The sequence below is a fragment of the Vulpes lagopus genome, chromosome 7, assembly GCF_018345385.1.
Source record: "Vulpes lagopus strain Blue_001 chromosome 7, ASM1834538v1, whole genome shotgun sequence".
NCBI classification, from domain to species: Eukaryota; Metazoa; Chordata; class Mammalia; order Carnivora; family Canidae; genus Vulpes; species Vulpes lagopus.
In genome coordinates this window covers 119,066,180-119,086,332 of record NC_054830.1, presented here as the reverse complement: position 1 = coordinate 119,086,332, position 20,153 = coordinate 119,066,180, and the positions used below count along the sequence as shown (strand labels likewise).

Below are 20,153 nucleotides of genomic sequence, written 5' to 3'. Positions count from 1 at the left end.
ACTTAAACGTCCAACAGAATTAAGTGAAGAGGGGAGCCTGGGTGACTCAGCGGATTAGCGCCACCTTCAGCCCAGGGCGTGATCCTGGAGACAGACCCAGGATCGAGTCCCATATCAGGCTCCCTGCATGGAGCCTGCTTCTCCCTCTGCCTGTGTCTCTGCCTCTCTCTCTCTCTCCCTGTGTCTTTCATGAATAAATAAATAAAATCTTAAAAAAAAAAATTAAGTGAAGAAAGAAATCCTTACTTTAATAAACACTGATATGTCAGATACAGAAAAAAAATTCAAGACGTTTTGAAAGTTAAAAACTATGTGAAAAGATGAAATGCAGGGAAAAAAAAGCAGTTCATCATTTTATACAGTATTTCACTATTTAGTACCTTGGGTTTAACAAAATCATCTCCAAAATTTAGTTCTACTATACTTTTTTTTTTTTTTTTTTTTTTTAAGATTTCTTTAGAGAGGGAGCACACGGAAAGAGCAAGCATGCACACGCTCTCAGGTCAGGGATCAGGAGGAGCAGAAGGAGAGAGAAAGAATCTCAAGCAGACTCCCCTCTGAGCACAGAACCCAAGGTAGGGCTGGATCTCATGACCCTGAGATCATGACCTCAGCTAAAATCAAGAGTCCGGTGCTTGACCGACTGAGCCACCCAGGTGCCCCATAGTTTTATAATATCTTAAGGCCGCTTCCCACCTTCCACCCAAATTGCAAGCAAAATCCCATGCCTGATCATATTAAACAAATGATGACCTAATCCTTTATTTTACTCTCCCACATCAGTCTGATGAAAAGCAATTGTAATTAAAAATAGAACACAAATGCAGGGGTGGCTCAGTGGTTGAGTATCTGCCTTTGGCTCAGGTCCTGATCCCAGGGTCCCTCACAGGGAGCCTGCTCCTGACTCTGCCTATGTCTCTGCCTCTTTCTGTGTGTCTCTCATGAATGAATGAATGAATGAATGAATGAATGAAAAATAAAAATACAACAGTCATTTTCACTAAGGTTCACTTTTAGGAGAGTCCAATAAAAAAATTACTGTATAAAAGTACTCAATTCAAGGGCAGGCTTTGGAAAGTTGTGTTATTTCTTTGCATTTAATAGCAAAGAATATAAATTCTGAAATCCCAGAGTGTGATCTGTGTGTGCATAGCTACCATGCCCACTAATTAATGATGAAATCTTCCCTGAGCCCTGGAACTTTGGGCTCCAGCCCCATTTTTTATTATAAAGCTTGAAAACGGATACACCTTCTTTCCTAATAACTAGGCAAAAGAGTCTATCTCCTAAAATTCAGAAATAACAGTTATGCTAGGACTTGGCAAGTCAGGATAATTGTAAGAAATTAAAAGATGTGGCAGAAAGATGACCTTCACTACCGAAGTAAGAGTTTACATACCTCTCTAAAGCTTAAGAAAATCATCTCTAATAAAAAAAACAATTTTCTGCAGTACTTACCTGTAGTTTAGACTGAAGAGCCAGGTAAATACGAAGAATTTCTAGGCTGCTACGTATTCGAACAGATGCTCTCTCTGGCTCAAAGTTTGGGTTGATCAAATCATTGAAGGGTTCATTTGTAACATCATTTCCCAGCAAAGAATAATAAAAGAAAAACTCAGGCTGTCTTTCTGGAAGTTTCATGGTACATGGAATTAACTAAGCATTTAAGGAAAAAAGAAAAGAGTATTAATTTGTAAACCACTATACATGGTTATGCATGTCTGACAAATTCCCAATATTGGCTCAAATGCTGATTTTTTAAAATTTCAAAGTCTTAAAATTCATCACTCAAAATTTCTAAGTCTCTGAAAAATTATTATGAAATAACTAGTTTGATTAATTTTTCTAGATTCACCATAGGAAAGCCCAGAGACAAAACTATTTTTAGAGATTTCGGTAATTTTCAAGTTTACTTTTCATTCAACTGATCCATGAGTGAGTACATGACAGTTCTTTTAGAAGAAAGTGGTCAAGTATCTTAAACTGAGCTTTCTTGCTTTTCACATACTTTATTTCAACGAATTCTTACTCTGCCACCCTCTTCATAGATATGAGGAGGGTTCTAAACAACCTTAATCCAAGCTATTTAATGTAACACCACTTAATCCAGGCCTTTGAGGAAAAAAAAAAAAACTTCCTAGCCACTCTGTCAAAACTGATAAACCTATAAATTAACAGTTTGAACACTACAGGAAACATCCTTCTGCTGCATTCCTAAAGCTTGTAGTTTCAGGGCCACATATGGCAAAGCCATGAATTCTTAGCCCATAAAATACAAAATACCTAACAGACCTTAAGTGTTCACTAGCACTGTTGTTAAAAGTAACAATTGCTGTATTCAGCAAGAGGAGATGGTTAAAATATACTTTAGTTATAGGGCTGCTAGACAGTGATATCCCGACACGACAGCTATCTAAGACATATTTTAGGCCAAGCAAAGTTACAGGACAGCTTGTATAGTTCATGAAAATGAAAGAAGTAGCTACTTAAACAGCCCCACATTCTGTATATAGTAAATATTCAATAAAGTCATTTATTTTGTGTAAAGTAACACGGTAGATACTCAACAGCTATTGTTTCATATAAGGTATATTTTTACATGCAAAGTTAATGTTTACTTTAACCCCAAACATGAAACTGTATTTGAGTAGGTTTTAATCAAGTAGATTTATAGAGAGAGCCAGCACTTATACAAGTACAATTGTTAAGAGCAGATTCTGGATTAAGCCCCCATTCCTGGTTCCATTAATGGCTTATTGTGAAGCTTTGGACAAATTACTCTATCACTCTCTATCTCCATCTTCATTTCTTTTAGAGTTGTTGGAAAGATTAAAAGACAGAATACATGTTCATTTGTACAACTCTACCACCCAGCACAGCGTCAGCTGTTATACAAATGGGAAAATATCTGAGGCAAAAATATAGTACCCTTACCAGTGATTATTTCTCAATTTATTTAGACAAGACTTTGATTTCTTCCATAATCAGAAAGCAATAAAAATTTTAAGATTTTTTAAGACTAAAGATAGCCCTTAGATATTTCAATTTATTTAATTTCAAGTAATTCCCAGAGAAAAGACTCTCTTAAAAATCCTTTAACATTCCTGTATTTAAAAAGTAGGTTTGTTTTTTTTAAACCCTCAAGGTTTAATATCTAAGGAGGAGGAATGTAAGATTATCACCATCCAGTCTTCCTGCTCCTAACTCATTCCTCCATTCTGTAACTTGAGAGCATCATGTTCTACTGAAAAGGTGTTTTTTGCTAGTTTGTTACTAGATGCTGCCTACACTACCTTTCACTAGCCTGAGGAGAAAAAAACTAAATGGCTAACTTATAATACCTTTGGCTTGTTTTTAAATAATGAAAATAGCAAACAGTACATATTATAACAGTAGCAAAAGATGAACACACTATTGGACTTAATTTTTCCTGTTTTTTTAATTACTGTGAAATACACATACCAGAACATGTACCATTCTAACCATTAAAAAGCATGCATGTAACAATGAGCACATTCACAAAGTCATAGTGCACTGGTCACCGATCTGGCTCCAGAACACTCTCATCATCCCCAGGACAAACACTTAACCACAAAGCAGCCAGTCTCGATTCACTCCTTTCTCCAGTCCCAGGAAACCATACATCTGGTTTTGGGCTCTACGGATTCATGTATTTTAGTATATTCCATATAACTGCAATCACACATCATGTCACCTTTTGTATCTGGCTTCTTTCACTCAGCAGGTGTTCAACATTTGTCCACAATGCAGCATACATCAGTACCCCATTCTGTTAGAGTTTTGTAATATTCCAGTGTACAGATATACATGGTATTTGGTTTATTCATTCATGCACTGATGGACATCTGGGTTGCTTCCACCTTTTAGATACTATGAATACTGCTATGAACATTCCTGTGAAGTTTATTTGAATACCTGTTTTCAGTTCTTTTGACACTGAATTGGTAATTGTGCTGGCTGTTTCAAGGAAGCTTTTTAGCTTAATTTTTAGCAGAACATGCCAACAGCCAGTTATCAATCTGGTTTTTGAGATTTTTAAAAAACTAAACTGAGTGATTTTCCCAATAAGGGGACACTATATCACCAAGAATTGTTTTAGTTGTGAATTCAAGAGGTCAATTACTCCCAATAAGCTTTTATCGTACAAATACAGTTTCACACATACCAACTATATGGTACATATTTTGGTTGTGTTATTTCATCCTTCATGCTGGGCAAAGCTGGTATTACCATCATCCTACTACCGAGAAAACTTAAGCCTCAGAAAGGTTATACTGCCTAAGTTAATGGAGCCAGCTAGTAGGTAGTAAGTAGTAAGAAAGACAACCTGTGCAAATCCATCTTACTCCAAAACTGCTCAAGAAGGAAGAGAGGTTAATACTGAAACAAGAGAATATGCAAAATGACCACATGTCTAGAAATACCTAGGTCATTTACTTGGCTACAGACCTTTCTAAGACTTGGTTTCCTGATCTTGACAATAAAATTAATAATCCCCTTAAGTTGTGGTAAGACTCAACATAGTAGTATAATGCCTATTTCACAGAACAGGACAACAATATGTGATGATAAATTATGCCTCCTCAGAGAGTTGAAAAAAATTCAAGTGGTAATGTAAAATGCCTCACATCTAGTTACTAATACAAGAGTTAGTAGCCTCATTATCTGTGTAGTCTTATGTGGTTAATGAAAAGACAGTGGACATCTAGCCTCCCACCCTCTGAGCCAGAAAGGCATATTAAGGTAAAGCCAATCTATAAGCAGGGCTTTAATGAAAAAAAGGGAAACTGACGGAGAAAGGAAAAGCATGAATTTGGTATGGCAAAATTATAAATATTTCCTAATATATATTTCATATATATATATGGGGGGGGGGAGTGTGACAGTCACTTACAAGTACTTTGCTTATAAATGTGGACTACGTGTGAGCTTTGTACCTCTAAAAAAGTTAATACTATGGTAAAAATTTAAGTCATAAGCCATATTCTCTATTTTTGAAAATATTAATTTATTTCAGCTGCTGCAGACCAACCTATCATTGAAAAAACTGGGTTTGATCCTGAAAAAAGACGATGGAATAACAGCTCATTTTGTGTTGAGCCATTTTTGCAAAGGAGGCAACGTTGGCATAGGTCCTGTGCATACCCACAGTTCTTGCTGAAGGCACCAAGCTCACAAGGCCCAGACCACTTTCCCCCAATGCCTCTTCCCAGGGTTGCTTATGCAGCTGGTAACCTCAAGGGATTAGGTCAAGTGTCTTCCTGGACAGATACCAGGACCACTTACAATTAAAGTGGTATATTCCCCAGGTTCTATGCTCCTCAGCTCTGATATAAACCCGCTCTGTGTGGAGCAGCCACTCGAGCACCTGTGTGTCACCCCTTGAGACACGGGTTAACAAAAACAGCAGGCAATACGAAGATGTTCATGTTGCTTGCTGTGCTGAGAGTAATACAGTCTTTAGTCTCTGACCAAAGAATCTTTTGTCTTCTGGCATCATCCAAGAAGCAGTAAATCGCTAATGTGTTAGTTTGTAAATAAGGTAAAACCTAATCGCAGATGATACCTATTAAAGTATGACTGAGACCACGGGTTTCCAACATTGCACAATTTTAAAAAGTCAATTTTTCAATACTTTGAAAAATATCCTTTCTGGCCAGTCCTTATAATGCCACACAGTACAACAGGAAATAGTGTTTACGGATGGTCTTTCTTCTAAATTCTAAGATTTCATTTATTCTCTTACTAAGAAATTCATACCAATTTACTCTTTTCTTTAGGCAGAAATGCTTTCTGATGTGAATGAAAACATTTTCCTACGTTATCTTTTAAAAGAAAAAAGTCCACTCACAACTTGCCTTTTAATACCTAAAAGCAAATTAAAAAAAAAAAATAGTCAATATTTTCAGCTGTGAATTACTAATCAGAAGAAAAGTCTCACCTGCTCCAGTTGGGTGGCAAATGCAATGGTCACCGACATAATGAAGGAGTCAGTGCAATATTCTGCTGGTCCAATCTGATGGTAGCCTCCCTCCTCATTCAGCACTGCCACAATGTCCTTTGGGTCAAGTCCATATAGGCTGGCAGGTACTTTAAAGGGAAAACGCAATTAAACTACATTATGGTTTGCTATAAAACCACCTTAAGATTTTGACAGCTGGTTGAGCTTTGTATTTTGCTTGGCAGTTTTCAAGGATATAGTTAGTACCTCAGTAAGGTTTCCTTTTATTTATTTACTTTTTTAAACACACTCTCCAGGGGATCCCCGGGTGGCTCAGCGGTTTGGTGCCTGCCTTTGGCCCAGGGCACGATCCTGGAGTCCCAGGATCGAGTCCCACGTCAGGCTCCCGGCATGGGGAGCCCGCTTCTCCCTCCTCCTGTGTCTCTGCCTCTCTCTCAATCTCTGGGTCTATCATGAATAAATAAATAAATAAATCTTTAGAAAATAAATAAAATAAACACACTCTCCAAAGAAACCTTATTTAACCACCATTTTCTTTCTGCACATAAAATCCTTATTTCCAAATACATTAACATTTTAATTTAATAAACCACAGGGAAGAGGCATCACAGGTTTCCCAAAGAAGTCGATCTAAACTAGGAACTGAAAAGTCAGCCCAACCTGGCTAAGAAGAGAAAGGTGAATGAATAGATAATAAGGGAGTAGAAAATGTGTTCCAAGCAGAAGGAACTGCATTACAAAGCCTGGGAAGAGAAAGCATGTGGTTGGAGAACTGAGGTGTGTGTGCAGTGCTGGATCACTGGGTGAGGACTCACACACAGGAAGATGTGGAGCAGACACCTGATCATATAGCCTTCCTGCAGGCCATGCTCAAAGACTAGGACAGTTTTCTAAGAAGAAGAAGAAACCATGAAACAATTTTGAGAAGTGATATAATGCACACCTCAGATATATGCACACCCTATCCTATTTTGCAGCCAGAGCAATTACACCTTTGGCTTGAAAATCAGTTTAAAACTAAATGTTGGTGATCCCTGGGTGGCTCAGCAGTTTGGCACCTGCCTTCAGCCCAGGGCATGATCCTGGAGTCCCGAGATTGAGTCCCACATCAGGCTTCCTGCATGGAGCCTGCTTCTCCTCTGTGTTCTCCACCCCCCCCCCCCCCCTGTGTTTGTGTGTGTGTCTCATGAATAAATAAATAAAATCTTAAAAACAAAAACACAAGTGTTTCCTAAGTATTCGGGCTGCTGAAAGGACAGCTGTGACTCTGATGAGGGGACTGGGGGGGGGGGGGCACGGGGGCAGGTGGTGTGGCACACAGGGTTAACCCAAAAGAAACAAACTTACTGCAGCACTGGCTAAAAATAGCAACAATGGTTAGTTAGGTGCAGAGACACTCCAACAACAGACCAAGGTTCCAATCCCAAATCCGGCATTTACTAGTTTTATGGGGAAACTATATGATCTCTTTCAGTTCCCATTTTTAATTTTACAAAGCTTTTATAATGTTTTTCAGAAGAACAAATTAAATAATGGAAGTAAAGCACTTAGCACAGCCCGTGACAATCACTTAAATAAAGACAGCCATTAAATAGCATGATCAGCAGAGATTAGAAATTAAAAGAGTAACTATGACAGATCTCCCTTTATCAGGGAGTTATAAAACTTGAAGGTGTCAGTGTGAATATACACTGTTCACTCAATATAAGGCTAAACACAGATATCAAGGTATATATGTATGGGGTGCTGGTGCATGTATATATATCCATTATTTCTGTATATATGTGTGAATATGTATACATTCATGAACCATCTCCCTCACATGTTCCACAGGAAGGCCCTGGGAGCAGAACACCCCGGTAGCAATTGGCATACCTTTTACCTAGACCTTGACTCCTAAACATCCTTCTTTACTAAAAGGAAGCAAGGCTCCCTAAACATTAACAACTGCATTCAGGGCTGAGACAGGGCAATAACAAAATAAGTCTGTACCATCTTCCTATGCCAGAAACCAAGGAAAAGCTCAAAGAATTATGGAGAGACAGGCTAAAGGAAACAGCAGCAGCTTGAAGGGGCTCTGCTTGCACACATCTGGGAGAAACAATAGTAAGTATTTTAGCCCATTACACAAAAAGAGAACACCATTAAGTCCAAATTTATACAATATACGTAAATTGAAGATTTGATAAGGAAAGAGTAATTTCATAATTTTTAACAATGTATCACCAAATATTAGTTACTTAAGAAAAAAAGATTAATAAGTTTACATTTGAGAACACATACTACTTTAATCAAGTAACCAGTGTATCATCATATCATCAGTAATGGGACAAATCAAAATTGCACGCGACTTGCTAAGATGCAATGAGAAGAGAGCACCACTTCCGTGGTACTCCTGCCACAGATGTATGACCTAGATCAGATAGGCTCATCCAAAGACTAAGACTCAATCACAGAAAGCTCCCCCTCTCCCCACACCTCACCTCTATGTTACTGAAGGCCCATTTTCTTCTTACCCCATAGATCATGTCCACTCCTCAACAAAAAGTGACAAGGTATATTAAAAAGCAAAACAAAACCAAAAATCCAAGCTTCTATCTCAGGAAAAGAGAAAAAGAGCAGCAAATTTTTGCAACTTAAATTCAAAGCCAGCAGAGGGAGAGAAATAATAAAAACTAGAGCTAAAATCACTGAAACTGAAAACAGGAAGTCAATGAAGAAAATCCAAGAAAACAACAGCTGGCTCTCCAAAAACATCAATGAAACCATTAAGCACATAGCCAATGTTATTAAGAGAAAGGGAGAGAAAAACATAAATTATCATCTCAAGTAAGGGACCTCACTACAGATTCCATGGACATTAAAAGGATACTGAAGGAATACTATGAGGACAATTTTATACCCACAAATTCAATAACCCATATGAAATGGACCAATTTCCCTAAAAGACACAGTCTGCCCAAACTCATACAATCTCAATATACCTGTATCATTTAATGAAATTGAATCAATAATAGCTTTACAAAACAGAAAGCACCACATCCTGATGACTTCACTGGTGAATTCTAGCAAACATTCAAGGAAAAAATACCAATTCTCTGTAATCTTTTTCAGGTGACAGAAGCAGAGGAAATAATTCCCAACTTGTCCTATGAGCATTACCTTGATGTCAAATTGATCAGCATTACCCTGATGTCAAAACCAGACAAAAGGTTACATGAAAACAGAACACTATCTCTCATTAATATACATGCACAGATTCTCAACAAAATATTAGTCAACTGAACGTAACTATGTCTAGGAAGAACTATACGCCACAACCAAATGCGAGTTTTTTCAGGTATGAAAGTTTTTAGTTCAACATTGGAAAATCTGTTACTATTAATCACACCAAAAGGCTGATGAGGAAAAACCACATGATGGTATAAAAGATGAAGAAAAAGCATGTGACAAAGTCCAATACTAGATATTAATAAAACACCCTAAGCAAACTACAAATAGAAAGTAACTTCCTCAACTTGATAAAGAACATTCATAAAAACCCTACAGAAACAAAGCAAGGGCATCTTCTTTCATCAGTGTTTTTAGTATCATACTGCAAGTCCTGGCTAATACAGTAAGATAAATGAAGGAAACAAAGGCACGCCAAGCGGGAATAAAGATATAAAACTGTCTTTGTGGGCAGATGATGCAAAATATATTTCTAGCAGAATCAGATCTATAAATACACCAACAACAAACTGATGGTTGCTGAGGGTAGGAGTAGAGGGAAGGGCAAAATGAGTGAGGAAGAGTGGGAGGTACTGGTCTGCAGTAATGGGACATGACAAGGAAATCACAGGGATGAAAGGTACAGCAAAGGGAATCCAGTGATGGTACTCTGAAAGCCCTGAATGGTGACAGAGGGTATCTACATATGTGGTGAGCACAGCATAAGGAAGAGACTAGTCAAATCACCATGCACACTTGAAACTAATGGAACATTTATGTCCGCTCTACTTCAATTTAAAAAACAAAACAAAACAGAGTTGGGGGGGAAGGGGGTAGAGCAGACAACTTTTGGAGCAGTGAAACTATTCTGTAGGATACTACAATTGCAGATGTGTCTGCAATTGCACCTCTGTCCAAACAGACTATGAATTGCCAGAAATAAATCTTACTATAAACTATGAACTTTGGGTGATAGTAATTTGTTAAGGTAGGTCCGTCAATTTTACCAACCGCCCTCTCTGGTGAGGGATGCTGATGGTGGGAAGATTGTGTGGCCAGGGAGATCAGGGTATATAGCAACACTATACTTTCCATTCCATTTTGCTGTAAATCTCAAAATGCTCTATAAAAAGAATGTTTATTAGTTAAAAAAAAAAAAATATGAAGGTCCTGTTAACAAGTAAGGGATGAGAAAACAGTTTAAGTTTTTGACTCTCCTGCACTCATCCCAGGAAGAAAATCTTCCTCAATGTTAAATTTTTAATAAAACAGAATTCTGCTTTCTTCAGTTACATACCAAATGAAGAAAGGAAAATCCTGCTCTCTTTCTACATTTTGTAAACAAGAGCTCAGAGCAGGAAGTGTCGCGTGGTTAACAGCATCACCACACCTGTCTGGTGCACTGGAGTAACATCAGTTTACACTCCTGCATGTGTTTCCCTATCATACACTCCACATTCCCCAAGTCTTAGTCCACAGTTCCAACTTTTTCAGAGATGTCTTTAGGGATGATGCACAAACCTTTTCCATCTCGAGGGGGAGCTCCTTTAGCTTTAAAACTATCCACTGGTGCCTTTGTATCTGTTTCCAAAGCAATGCTTATCTGGATCTCAGCCTTGAATTTGGTGTATTTATTACTCAACAACTGGTACCACTTTGGAGCCTGCAGAGGAAAAAAAACACAAACATCTCAATAATGAACAGGACATCGACGAGAGTAGGCAACATTCTCTAAAGTTCCAAATATATTTCCCGTAGTTCCTCAGTACTTTCTCCTCTTTTAAAATATCTTTCAGATTTTCATCCAAAGAATTTCATCCTGCTTATTAGGAAGCTAACTGAACTTCCTCTTGAAACCTGAAGTGTACACTACCAACTTTCCACACCCCTAAGCCCTAATTTTCCACTTTTTCCAGCATATGCCTGCATATCCCATTTCTGCTGTTCTGCATCTATCAAATGAGGGAAAAGGAAAGCTGGTGTTAACAAAAGACACTAGCAGGATGCCTGGGTGGCTCAGTGGTTGAGCGTCTGCCTTTGGCTCAGGTCGTGATCCCGAGGTTCTGGGATCAAGTCCCAGAACCTGCTTCTCCCTTTGCCTATGTTTCTGCCTCTCTCTCTGTCTCTCTCATAAATAAATAAATAACATTTTTTTAAAAAGATACTAGCAAAACGGTAAAGCAGAGACCTGAGGTAGAGTTCTGGGTTATGAACCATGTACCTGACTGCAATACAAAGGCTTTCTCATAGAATCAAACAGCCTGGATTACCTCAACACCCTCACCAGAGTAACTCTGAGAAATTCTAGTACTCAAGCCAGCCTGAGGGTCATGGCCCAGGACCACCAGTTTCATTCCTGCCAGAGCATCAATGCAATCAATGGAAACAGCGTTCTTACTCTGACCGCTGTTATATAAATCCGCAGGAACTGGTGCTTATACAGAAAGCCCAAAACCAAAAGCTGCTGTCTTGTATCAAGTTTTCGTTTGATAAATTAAAGAGTACTAACTAGGCCATAGCCTTTAAAATCTACACCCAAGGTTTTTTAAAAGCAAAAACTCAGTCTCTTGATGTATTCTCTATGATAGATATTTTATCATTTTAAGTATAAGCTTGAAAAAGAATTCTAGCAACTTAAAGAATTTATGATATATTTTTCCGTTACGTAAGTCAGAAAAACAAATCTGAGCTTTTCTGTGTTGATGTTCATTTATAGAGAATCAATTTATTTTGAACTTCATACGTTCTACTCACCAATTCAAGTATTTCTGCTAATAAACAGGAGAGAATAAGCAAGACATTTGGTTTTCCTAAAATTCTTAATTCTGAAACATTTCTCCTTAACCCTAATAGTGATAAAAAGCAAACATGACAACAAAGTGCCCTATGGGACCAGAGGTAAGGGGTAAGGAGGAAGAATGCCCAAAGCATTTACAGGCAAGACCACCTCAGTATCCTCCCCTCAAGAGAATTTACCTCCTCCGTAACCAAAGCCACTGCAGAAGTGTCCTGTGCAAGTTGCAGTAAAGCTAATCAAGTGAATCAGGGACAAAATCATGATCGAGGAGTTAAGATTCAAGAAAGAAAACCTTTTTCAGAACCCGAGCGCAGAGGGCTGAGGAATAGTACTCCAGGAGGAAGGAGAAAAAGATTATCTTGTGAAACATTTTAAAATTTCAGCTTCTTTTGAAGGATTCCAAATTTGGGCTAAGCTACCTGGCTCATTTGTAAATATCATGGCCACCAGTAGTGAAAATGTTGGTAACAGATCAATGTTTCTTGACAGAATTATTTTTTTTTAAAAGATTTATTTAATTTATTTATTTATTATTTATTTATGATAGAGAGAGAGAGAGAGAGAGAGAGGCAGAGACAGGAGGAGGGAGAAGCAGGCTCCAGGCCGGGAGCCCGACGTGGGACTCGATCCCGGGACTCCAGGATCGCGCCCCGGGCCAAAGGCAGGCGTTAAACCGCTGAGCCACCCAGGGATCCCCTCTTGACAGAATTCTAATTCAGGATTCATACCAAGAATAAAGGATGTAATGAGCACTGGGTGTTAATCGCAACTGATAAATTACTGAAAAAATGGTATCTGAAACTAATAATGTATGATATGTTGGCTAACTGAATTTAAATAAAAAAAATAAAGGACTTTAAAAACAAGTTTTTAATTGTTTTCTCTTAAAAGAGTTGTGACAAAAGTAATAAAAATTGAAAGTAAAGCATTTCCAAAGTAACATAAAAAAACGTTAGAGAGATTTTAAACAGATGAAAGAAACATTTTCAGTAACACAAAGCACTGACCTAGGAATCAAACCCTGAATTCTTTTCCCTTCTCTGTGTGTATGTTCCTGTGTATGTGTGTGTTGGGGTGGGGGTGGGGGTTACTGTTAACATCACCTAAGTGCATTGCAGTAAGTTTATTCATTCCGACTGCTACAGGAGCAATTCAAGGAGCAGGAAGCAGGGAAACCAATGAGATGGCTACTACCACAGCCATGGTTAAGAAAGGAGAGTGGTGGGCAGCCCGGGTGGCTCAGTGGTTTAGCACCGCCTTCAGCCCAGGGCGTCATCCTGGAGACCCGGGATCAAGTCCCACATCAGGCTCCCTGCATGGAGCCTGCTTCTCCCTCTGCCTGTGTCTCTGCCTCTCTCTCTCTCTCTCTCTCTCATGAATAAATAAATAAAATCTTTAAAAAAAGAAAGAAAGAAAGGACAGTGGCTGAGGCTGGGATTGAGACAGTGAAAATATAGAACAGTAGCTGGATCGGGGTGGCTGGAAAGGGGTGCATGATGGCCTGAAAAGCGAGGTGTGGAGGAAGACTCCTGGACTTGGAGCTTGCATGCCTGGAAGAAGAGTAGGGATCATTCACTGAAGGGAGGAACACTGCAAGAGGTTTACCACTCAAAGCAAAGCTCAGCAGGTGAACGTGCTAAGCTCCAGGTAAGAGTATCGTGACCATATGTTTGAGCTCACAGAGTCTCCTTTGGGAAAAATAGTTCTAGGTCAAAGAAATGACCAAAAGACCAGGATTTTCTAAATCAAATTTATCAACCGAAAGATAAGAAGTGCCATCCAGGCTCAACCCTCCACCTTTCAGGTCCAATACTCCCTGTCCTTTCCATCAACTTAGCATCTACCACAAATCCACAACACAATCAGTAACAAAACATCAAAAGGCTAGTACCTGCTTTGTTTCTTGAGCAGTTCTTAAGTCTAGAACAATGTAACCTATAGTTTCCTTGGCTGAAGATACAGGATCCAAGGCAAAACACTGCAGTTTGATAGGAGTACGCTGCAACCTGTAAAGTAACAATTTACATTAGAGATAAAGTAGCTTCTGTTTAATATTGAACTCATGTTCTGTTAGCTTTGAAAAAGCTGCCCCCTACTATTAGGACAATTATAATTTTGTTGGATAACTGAAAACTATATTTTCTGAAATATTCTTCAACTGATCCCAACTATTAATTACACCCATTTATCTTTATACCAAGTAATATTCAAAGACTGATTTCAAAATATTTTCCTCCTACTCTCACACACACATAAAACTACAAATACAAATAAATATTTAAAGCTCTCTTTGTCACTATAATAATGAAATAAACTTAGGAATTAATTACCATAAAATCACAAACTATTCCAGAAGCCACTGAAAACAAAACTGTGATCTCCTCTAAGAATTTATTATCCTCTCAAATCCAACAAATTTAGTCATAGAAAAAAAGAAATTTCTCCTGATGTTCATTTTTGAACTTTGCAATTTTACTTGTTCTAGTCCTAGGTCATAGCAAGGAATGAAGTCATTCTGTGTTTCCCAGAAAAATATTTTTTCAATGCTTTTTAAAATACAAGTATCTGTGCTCTTGCCTGTTTCCAGTTATCTGAGTTCAAGAAATAAGACATTCTAACTTTAAGCTTGTTTTATGTCCTGATACCCAATGTTTATATGTCTAAAATCAAGAATAAAATATATTAGAGTATTTTTTTAAAGATTTTATTTATTTATTCATGAGAGACAGACAGAGAGAGAGACAGAGAGAGGCAGAGACACAGGCAGAGGGACAAGCAGGCTCCATGCAGGGAGCCTGATGTCGGACTCAATCCTGGGTCTCCAGGATCAGCGCCTGGACTAAAGGCGGCACTAAACTGCTGAGCCATCCGGGCTGCCCTATATTAGAGTCTTTTATGTAGTTACTATATACATATATCTATATGTCCTTGGCAGGTCAAGTATATATAACAAATGAAGTAATAGAAATTACAATGAGTTCCAACCCTCATTAATATTGGCTAGACATCATTACAGAATATCTATCTATTCCCTTCTATAACATCTATTCTCTCAGACATCAGAAAAACTAGATATAGCAGTTAGAGATGCAGGCTCTAGCTGTCAAATGGCTGGGCTCTACAGCCAACCAGCTAACTTATGACAAGTTACTTACCTTTTGAGGCCTCACTCGTAATGGGGAGGAAATCCTAACACCCAAATGAATTATTACTACAAAGTACTTTGAAAATCTGGCACATTACAAAACTACTAAACAGGTATTATTATCATTGTTACTATAATCTAATAGGATATAAATTTACTCATCTCTAGGAGCCTGAAACACAGAGTAAGAGGAACTGAGAACAGCAGTCACCTGTGCTGATGAAGGGCCTTCCTGTCAATCTCCCAGGCTAACTCTGTAGCAAATTCTGGCTGGTCAGTGTGGTCCACAGGGTCGGTAGCCAACTGTTCTCCATCAAACTTTGCTTCTACTACAAGCATATGCTTTGGACGCTTGGGGAAATGGCGACCTGGAATTAATAGACTATAAGGATTAATCAGAAGCATACAACCATCAAAATATGATCTTTTTAAATTTTTTTTCAAATATGATTTTTTAAGCACATTTTAAAAACTGATCTACATCAGGAATTGTTGACTTCTATATTCCACTAATTACTTACTAAACATGTACAAATTCATGGTTCACAACAAACGAATCAAAGTGAAAGCTACAATTTGTAAACTAGTCCTTCTCAAACATCAACATGCACAGAAATCACCTGGTGACCCTGCTAAAATGTATATCCTGGTTCACTAGGTCTAGGATGGGCCTGAGAGGCTGCATTTCTAACAAGATCCCATCTGAGGTCAATGCTATTGTCCTTGATTTGCCCTCTGAGCAGCAAAGATCTCAATGCCAACGTAGTATTAAACAATTAAAAATGTGATTTCACTATTTTAGGTATTACTATACCAGCAGTGAATATGGAACAATGAAGTTGTCAGGAGAGTTGGGAAATAATCAAGTTAGCAAAAAAAAAAAAAAAGACAATCTGTTTCTTAATTTGCCTGTATCTTAATTTGCCTAAATACTCAGCAAATTGGCCAGGGAAAAAGAGACACAGGTTTCTTTACAGATTCATTCAAATCTCAAGGACAATGTTGTAAATGATCAAAAGGAATAAAATATTCTGTCTACACATCATTTTCCACTGGTACTGCCTGCTCCATTCCTTCCCTGTTTACTGAAGGCACATCAGAGTCAGGTATTAATTATGACAAAGGCTGGGATACAGAGAGTACTTGCCCTTAAGGAATTGAGGGTCTAGTGGAAAGAGAAACTGAAAACACTGCAAACATTCAACCTGTTTACAGGTCTGGTGAGGCATATTTTGGTGAGATGAGTGTTGACCACTGTTAAATAAATACATCCCAGCTGCTACTCACCCTGGTACAAGCTACTTTGTAAGGAAGAGGTCAGAGAGATCTTGACTGCAATCCTGTGACTTTTTTTTTTTTTTTTTTTTTTTTTTATTTATGATAGTCACAGAGAGAGAGAGGCAGAGACATAGGCAGAGGGAGAAGCAGGCTCCATGCACCGGGAGCCCGATGTGGGATTTGATCCCGGGTCTCCAGGATCGCGCCCTGGGCCAAAGGCAAGCGCCAAACCACTGCGCCACCCAGGGATCCCCAATCCTGTGACTTTCAACCTGAAGCTCTCATTTGAAACTCCCCATCTAGAAGTCTTACCACATGTGGCTCAGCTCTCCCAATTAGCAGTCACAGAGGCCTCTCCCTGCACTCATTTTGAGCCGCTCTAAAAGATCACCGGCTTACCCAGATGAATTTCATCGATGTCAAAAAACCTGTATTTTCAGTCACACTATCATAACTAAAAGCACCAACTGGCCTTAGAACAGAGAATATGTACTGGAACGAAAAGGTGCCTGTCTCATTCCAAAGACAATACTTCGAGAACAGAAACCTTGTCTTATTCATCCTTGGAATCAGCAGGTGCCCCAGTTTTGCTCATGGTAGAAACCTCATCATTTTCTTTTGAATAAAGGGCATTTCTAGAGCTAAAGTCAAGAAACCACAGGTAGCTCAATTTAACTAAGGAGCTGGAAATATATGAACATATGACAGGAGAGGAGGTAAAGCTGAAAAAGTAGGCAAGAGATGTATCATAAAGGGCCACGAATCCCGTTCTTTTTTTTTTTTTTATGATAGTCACAGAGAGAGAGAGAGAGAGAGAGAGAGAGAGGCAGAGACACAGGCAGAGGGAGAAGCAGGCTCCATGCACCGGGAGCCCGATGTGGGATTTGATCCCGGGTCTCCAGGATCGCGCCCTGGGCCAAAGGCAGGCGCCAAACCACTGCGCCACCCAGGGATCCCCCATGAATCCCGTTCTAAAAAGTAGAGATGTTATCCCTTAGGACACTGAAGGATCTTAATAAGATTTGCATTTCAAAACAATTACCCTAGTGATAAGAACAGTAGACGTTCTCTGAAAAAGGAAAAAGAAAAAAAAAACCCCACTCATGAAACAGACTACTGAAGAGATTACTACATTAGATTAGGTGGATAATGAGGACCTCAAAGCAGGGCACTCACAGTGGAAAATTATTCATTTACCAGTTTACACAAAGCACCTAGTATTATTTTAAAAATAAAACTAACAAAACTTGGTGACCATTTTGAAGGTGGGGATGGAGAAAGTGGGGATGGAAGGTGGGGATCTCCTACCCAGGGAGATAAGGACTCTCAGGTTCTGGGCTTGCGGCAACAACACAGTTACAATGATGGATGGAAACACAAACAAAAGGAGCTGGTTTGCAGGCAGGCACACATGCCAGTGGTAGCTATGTTTGTGGCAACACCTAACTGACATCCCTGAATCCAAGTTCTCTTCCCTGCAACACCGCTACTAAACTTGCAAATAATGTACTTCTACTTAGGAATATGGACGACTCCCTCTTTTTTAGAGCATGAACTCTAAACTCCTTGGCTGTCAAAATCCTCCAGGGTCTATTCACTCCAGCTACACAAGCTTATTTTACCAGAATATTCCTCAGTGTTCACCTCCCTTGACCCCGGGCATCTTACAGACCTCTCCACCACTCCATCCACCATACTTACTCCATCGCTGCTGGCCTGGGTAATCTAATTGCCAGCAAGGACTTTCTTTCAACCTTACTTAACACTCACGGCCCTTAAGCACATCATAGCAACTCATCCCCAAAACCAATGTTTACAGCCCACATCCAGTGTTTTTAATATTCTACCGCCTCCCAACATACTGTGTCCTGCAACTGAATTTGATCTCCCCAAGAAAACAGACTACTACATCCTTGAAGGGAGAGACAGTGCACGCCTTTTATTTCAGTTTCCTCCTTTGCCCTGCAGGGATCAAGCGGCAAGTCCAAAAGCTTTTACTGACCAAATGACAAGGGGATTTCAATCCTCTGTCTTTAAAACAACAAGTAACCTAACAGTTTAAAATGCCCCAAGAGAAACGAACTAGGGGTGGTGGAAGGGGAGGTTGGCGGGGGGTGGGGGTGACTGGTTGGCGGGCACTGAGGTGGGCACTTGACAGGATGAGCACTGGGTGTTATTCTGTATGTTGACAAATTGAACACCAATAAAAAATAAATTTATTTTAAAAATAAAAATAAAATGCCTCAAGAGTTTACAGCTTCTGGCAGGCTTTCTGGTCCAAAACTCACTATAACTCATTCACTTTCATCCTCCAAATCATGCCAGGCCTCCACAAAAAACCTCCACTGAGTGCTTAAAAAAAAAAAAAAAGTCGGGCAGCCTGGGTGGCTCAGTGGTGTAGCGCCACCTTCCGTCCCAGGTGTGGTCCTGGAGACCTGGGATCGAGTCCCACGTCATGCATGGAATGGAGCCTGCTTCTCCCTCTGCCTGTCTGTCTGTCTCTCTCTCTCTCTCTCTCTCTCTGTATGTGTGTGTGTGTGTCTCTCATGAGTGAATACATAAAATTAAAAAAAAAAAAAGTCCAGCCATCCTTCTGGTCCACTCCAGATGACTTGTCATGTTACTCATCACCTGTCCTCCATCTATCTACCAATTCCTATGTCCTCCACTTTCCGGCAACCTACTTTCCAACCACACTGAATTTAAGCAATTGCACAATACGCCTTGTATTTCCATACCTGGAGTTTTCTTGGCTCTTCCCTTTGCATGAAAAGCCCTCCTTTCCTCCCCTTTGACACCTATCTAATCATCCCTTAGGACCCAAATCAATATCACTTCCGTTGGGAAATCATCCCCAGAGCTTGTCTTTCCTTCTTCCACACCCTGAAAAATGCACATTCTGCACGCTGACTTTTTAGGATTGGGGCTCTCCTATCCTTCCATTCCCAGCACAGTGCCTAAAACACTCCAAAAGCCTCCCATAATCAAATGTCAGGTATTCAACAAGCCAAACCTCGAGGCCCGTATAACAGTCTGGACAACTCCAGACCTCTAGGACCCCTATCAAGGCTTGTAAAGGGGAACAGCCTCTGCAATACTGCAGGAAATCTGTATTTGCCTCAAAGTTCTCGCAAATGGCTTGACCAGGGGCCGCTGAACAGGACGTGCTCTGCAGGCACACTAAGCTCACATGTAAGAGGCACCTACATGCTGCTTCGGACGGAAATCGTTTTTCCTACATTCTCTGGGGCTCCGACTGCTCACGTTAAACATCACCTGCCCCTAAGAGCGCTCACACTCCCTTGAGAGATCATTCTTAAATCAATCGCCTAGCAGACCGAACTAACTAAAACTGTGAGCAAGAGCCAGGAGAGCGCGCAAGCCCGACCCGGTCCTCGAGGTTCACAAGGCCTCGGCCGCACGCCGCTCTGCGAGAACTCGGGACGCTGCAGTTGCACAGGCAAAGCCCCGGGCCGCTCACCTTCCAGGATGGACACGACGATGAGCAGCTGGTCGGACTTGGAGACCATGGTCGCGGCGGGCGGCCCGCAGGCGGGTCTGCTTGGGGGAAGAGGGACCCGGGTGAGGGGCGGCAGGCCCGCGACCAGCCCCAGGGCCCCGGCGGGGCTCCCACCGCCCGCTCCGCGCTCCCCGACCCCGACCCCGACCCCGGGCCGCCGGCGCAGCCCGAGCCCTGCCCCGACTCAGGCCAAGGCCGCGGTCACGGCCGCGCGGCCGGT

At 40.2% G+C, this 20,153-nt stretch overlaps 1 protein-coding gene across 4 annotated transcripts in view; it reads right to left on the bottom strand.

Moving 5' to 3' along the window:
- The window catches only part of CEP120 (centrosomal protein 120), a 97,004-nt gene that overhangs the window by 50,243 nt on the left and 26,608 nt on the right, over window positions 1-20,153 (bottom strand). For 3 of the 4 annotated variants that reach the window (XM_041761549.1, XM_041761550.1, XM_041761548.1), the window contains 6 exons: window positions 19,895-19,971; window positions 15,347-15,503; window positions 13,882-13,996; window positions 10,715-10,856; window positions 5,963-6,111; window positions 1,459-1,656 (listed from right to left, as the gene is read on the bottom strand). In XM_041761549.1, the coding sequence (XP_041617483.1) occupies window positions 1,459-1,656; window positions 5,963-6,111; window positions 10,715-10,856; window positions 13,882-13,996; window positions 15,347-15,503; window positions 19,895-19,943 (810 nt within the window). In that variant the 5' untranslated portion in view covers window positions 19,944-19,971. The remainder of the gene's footprint in view (window positions 1-1,458; window positions 1,657-5,962; window positions 6,112-10,714; window positions 10,857-13,881; window positions 13,997-15,346; window positions 15,504-19,894; window positions 19,972-20,153) is intronic. The other variant, XM_041761551.1, reaches the window with a different exon arrangement.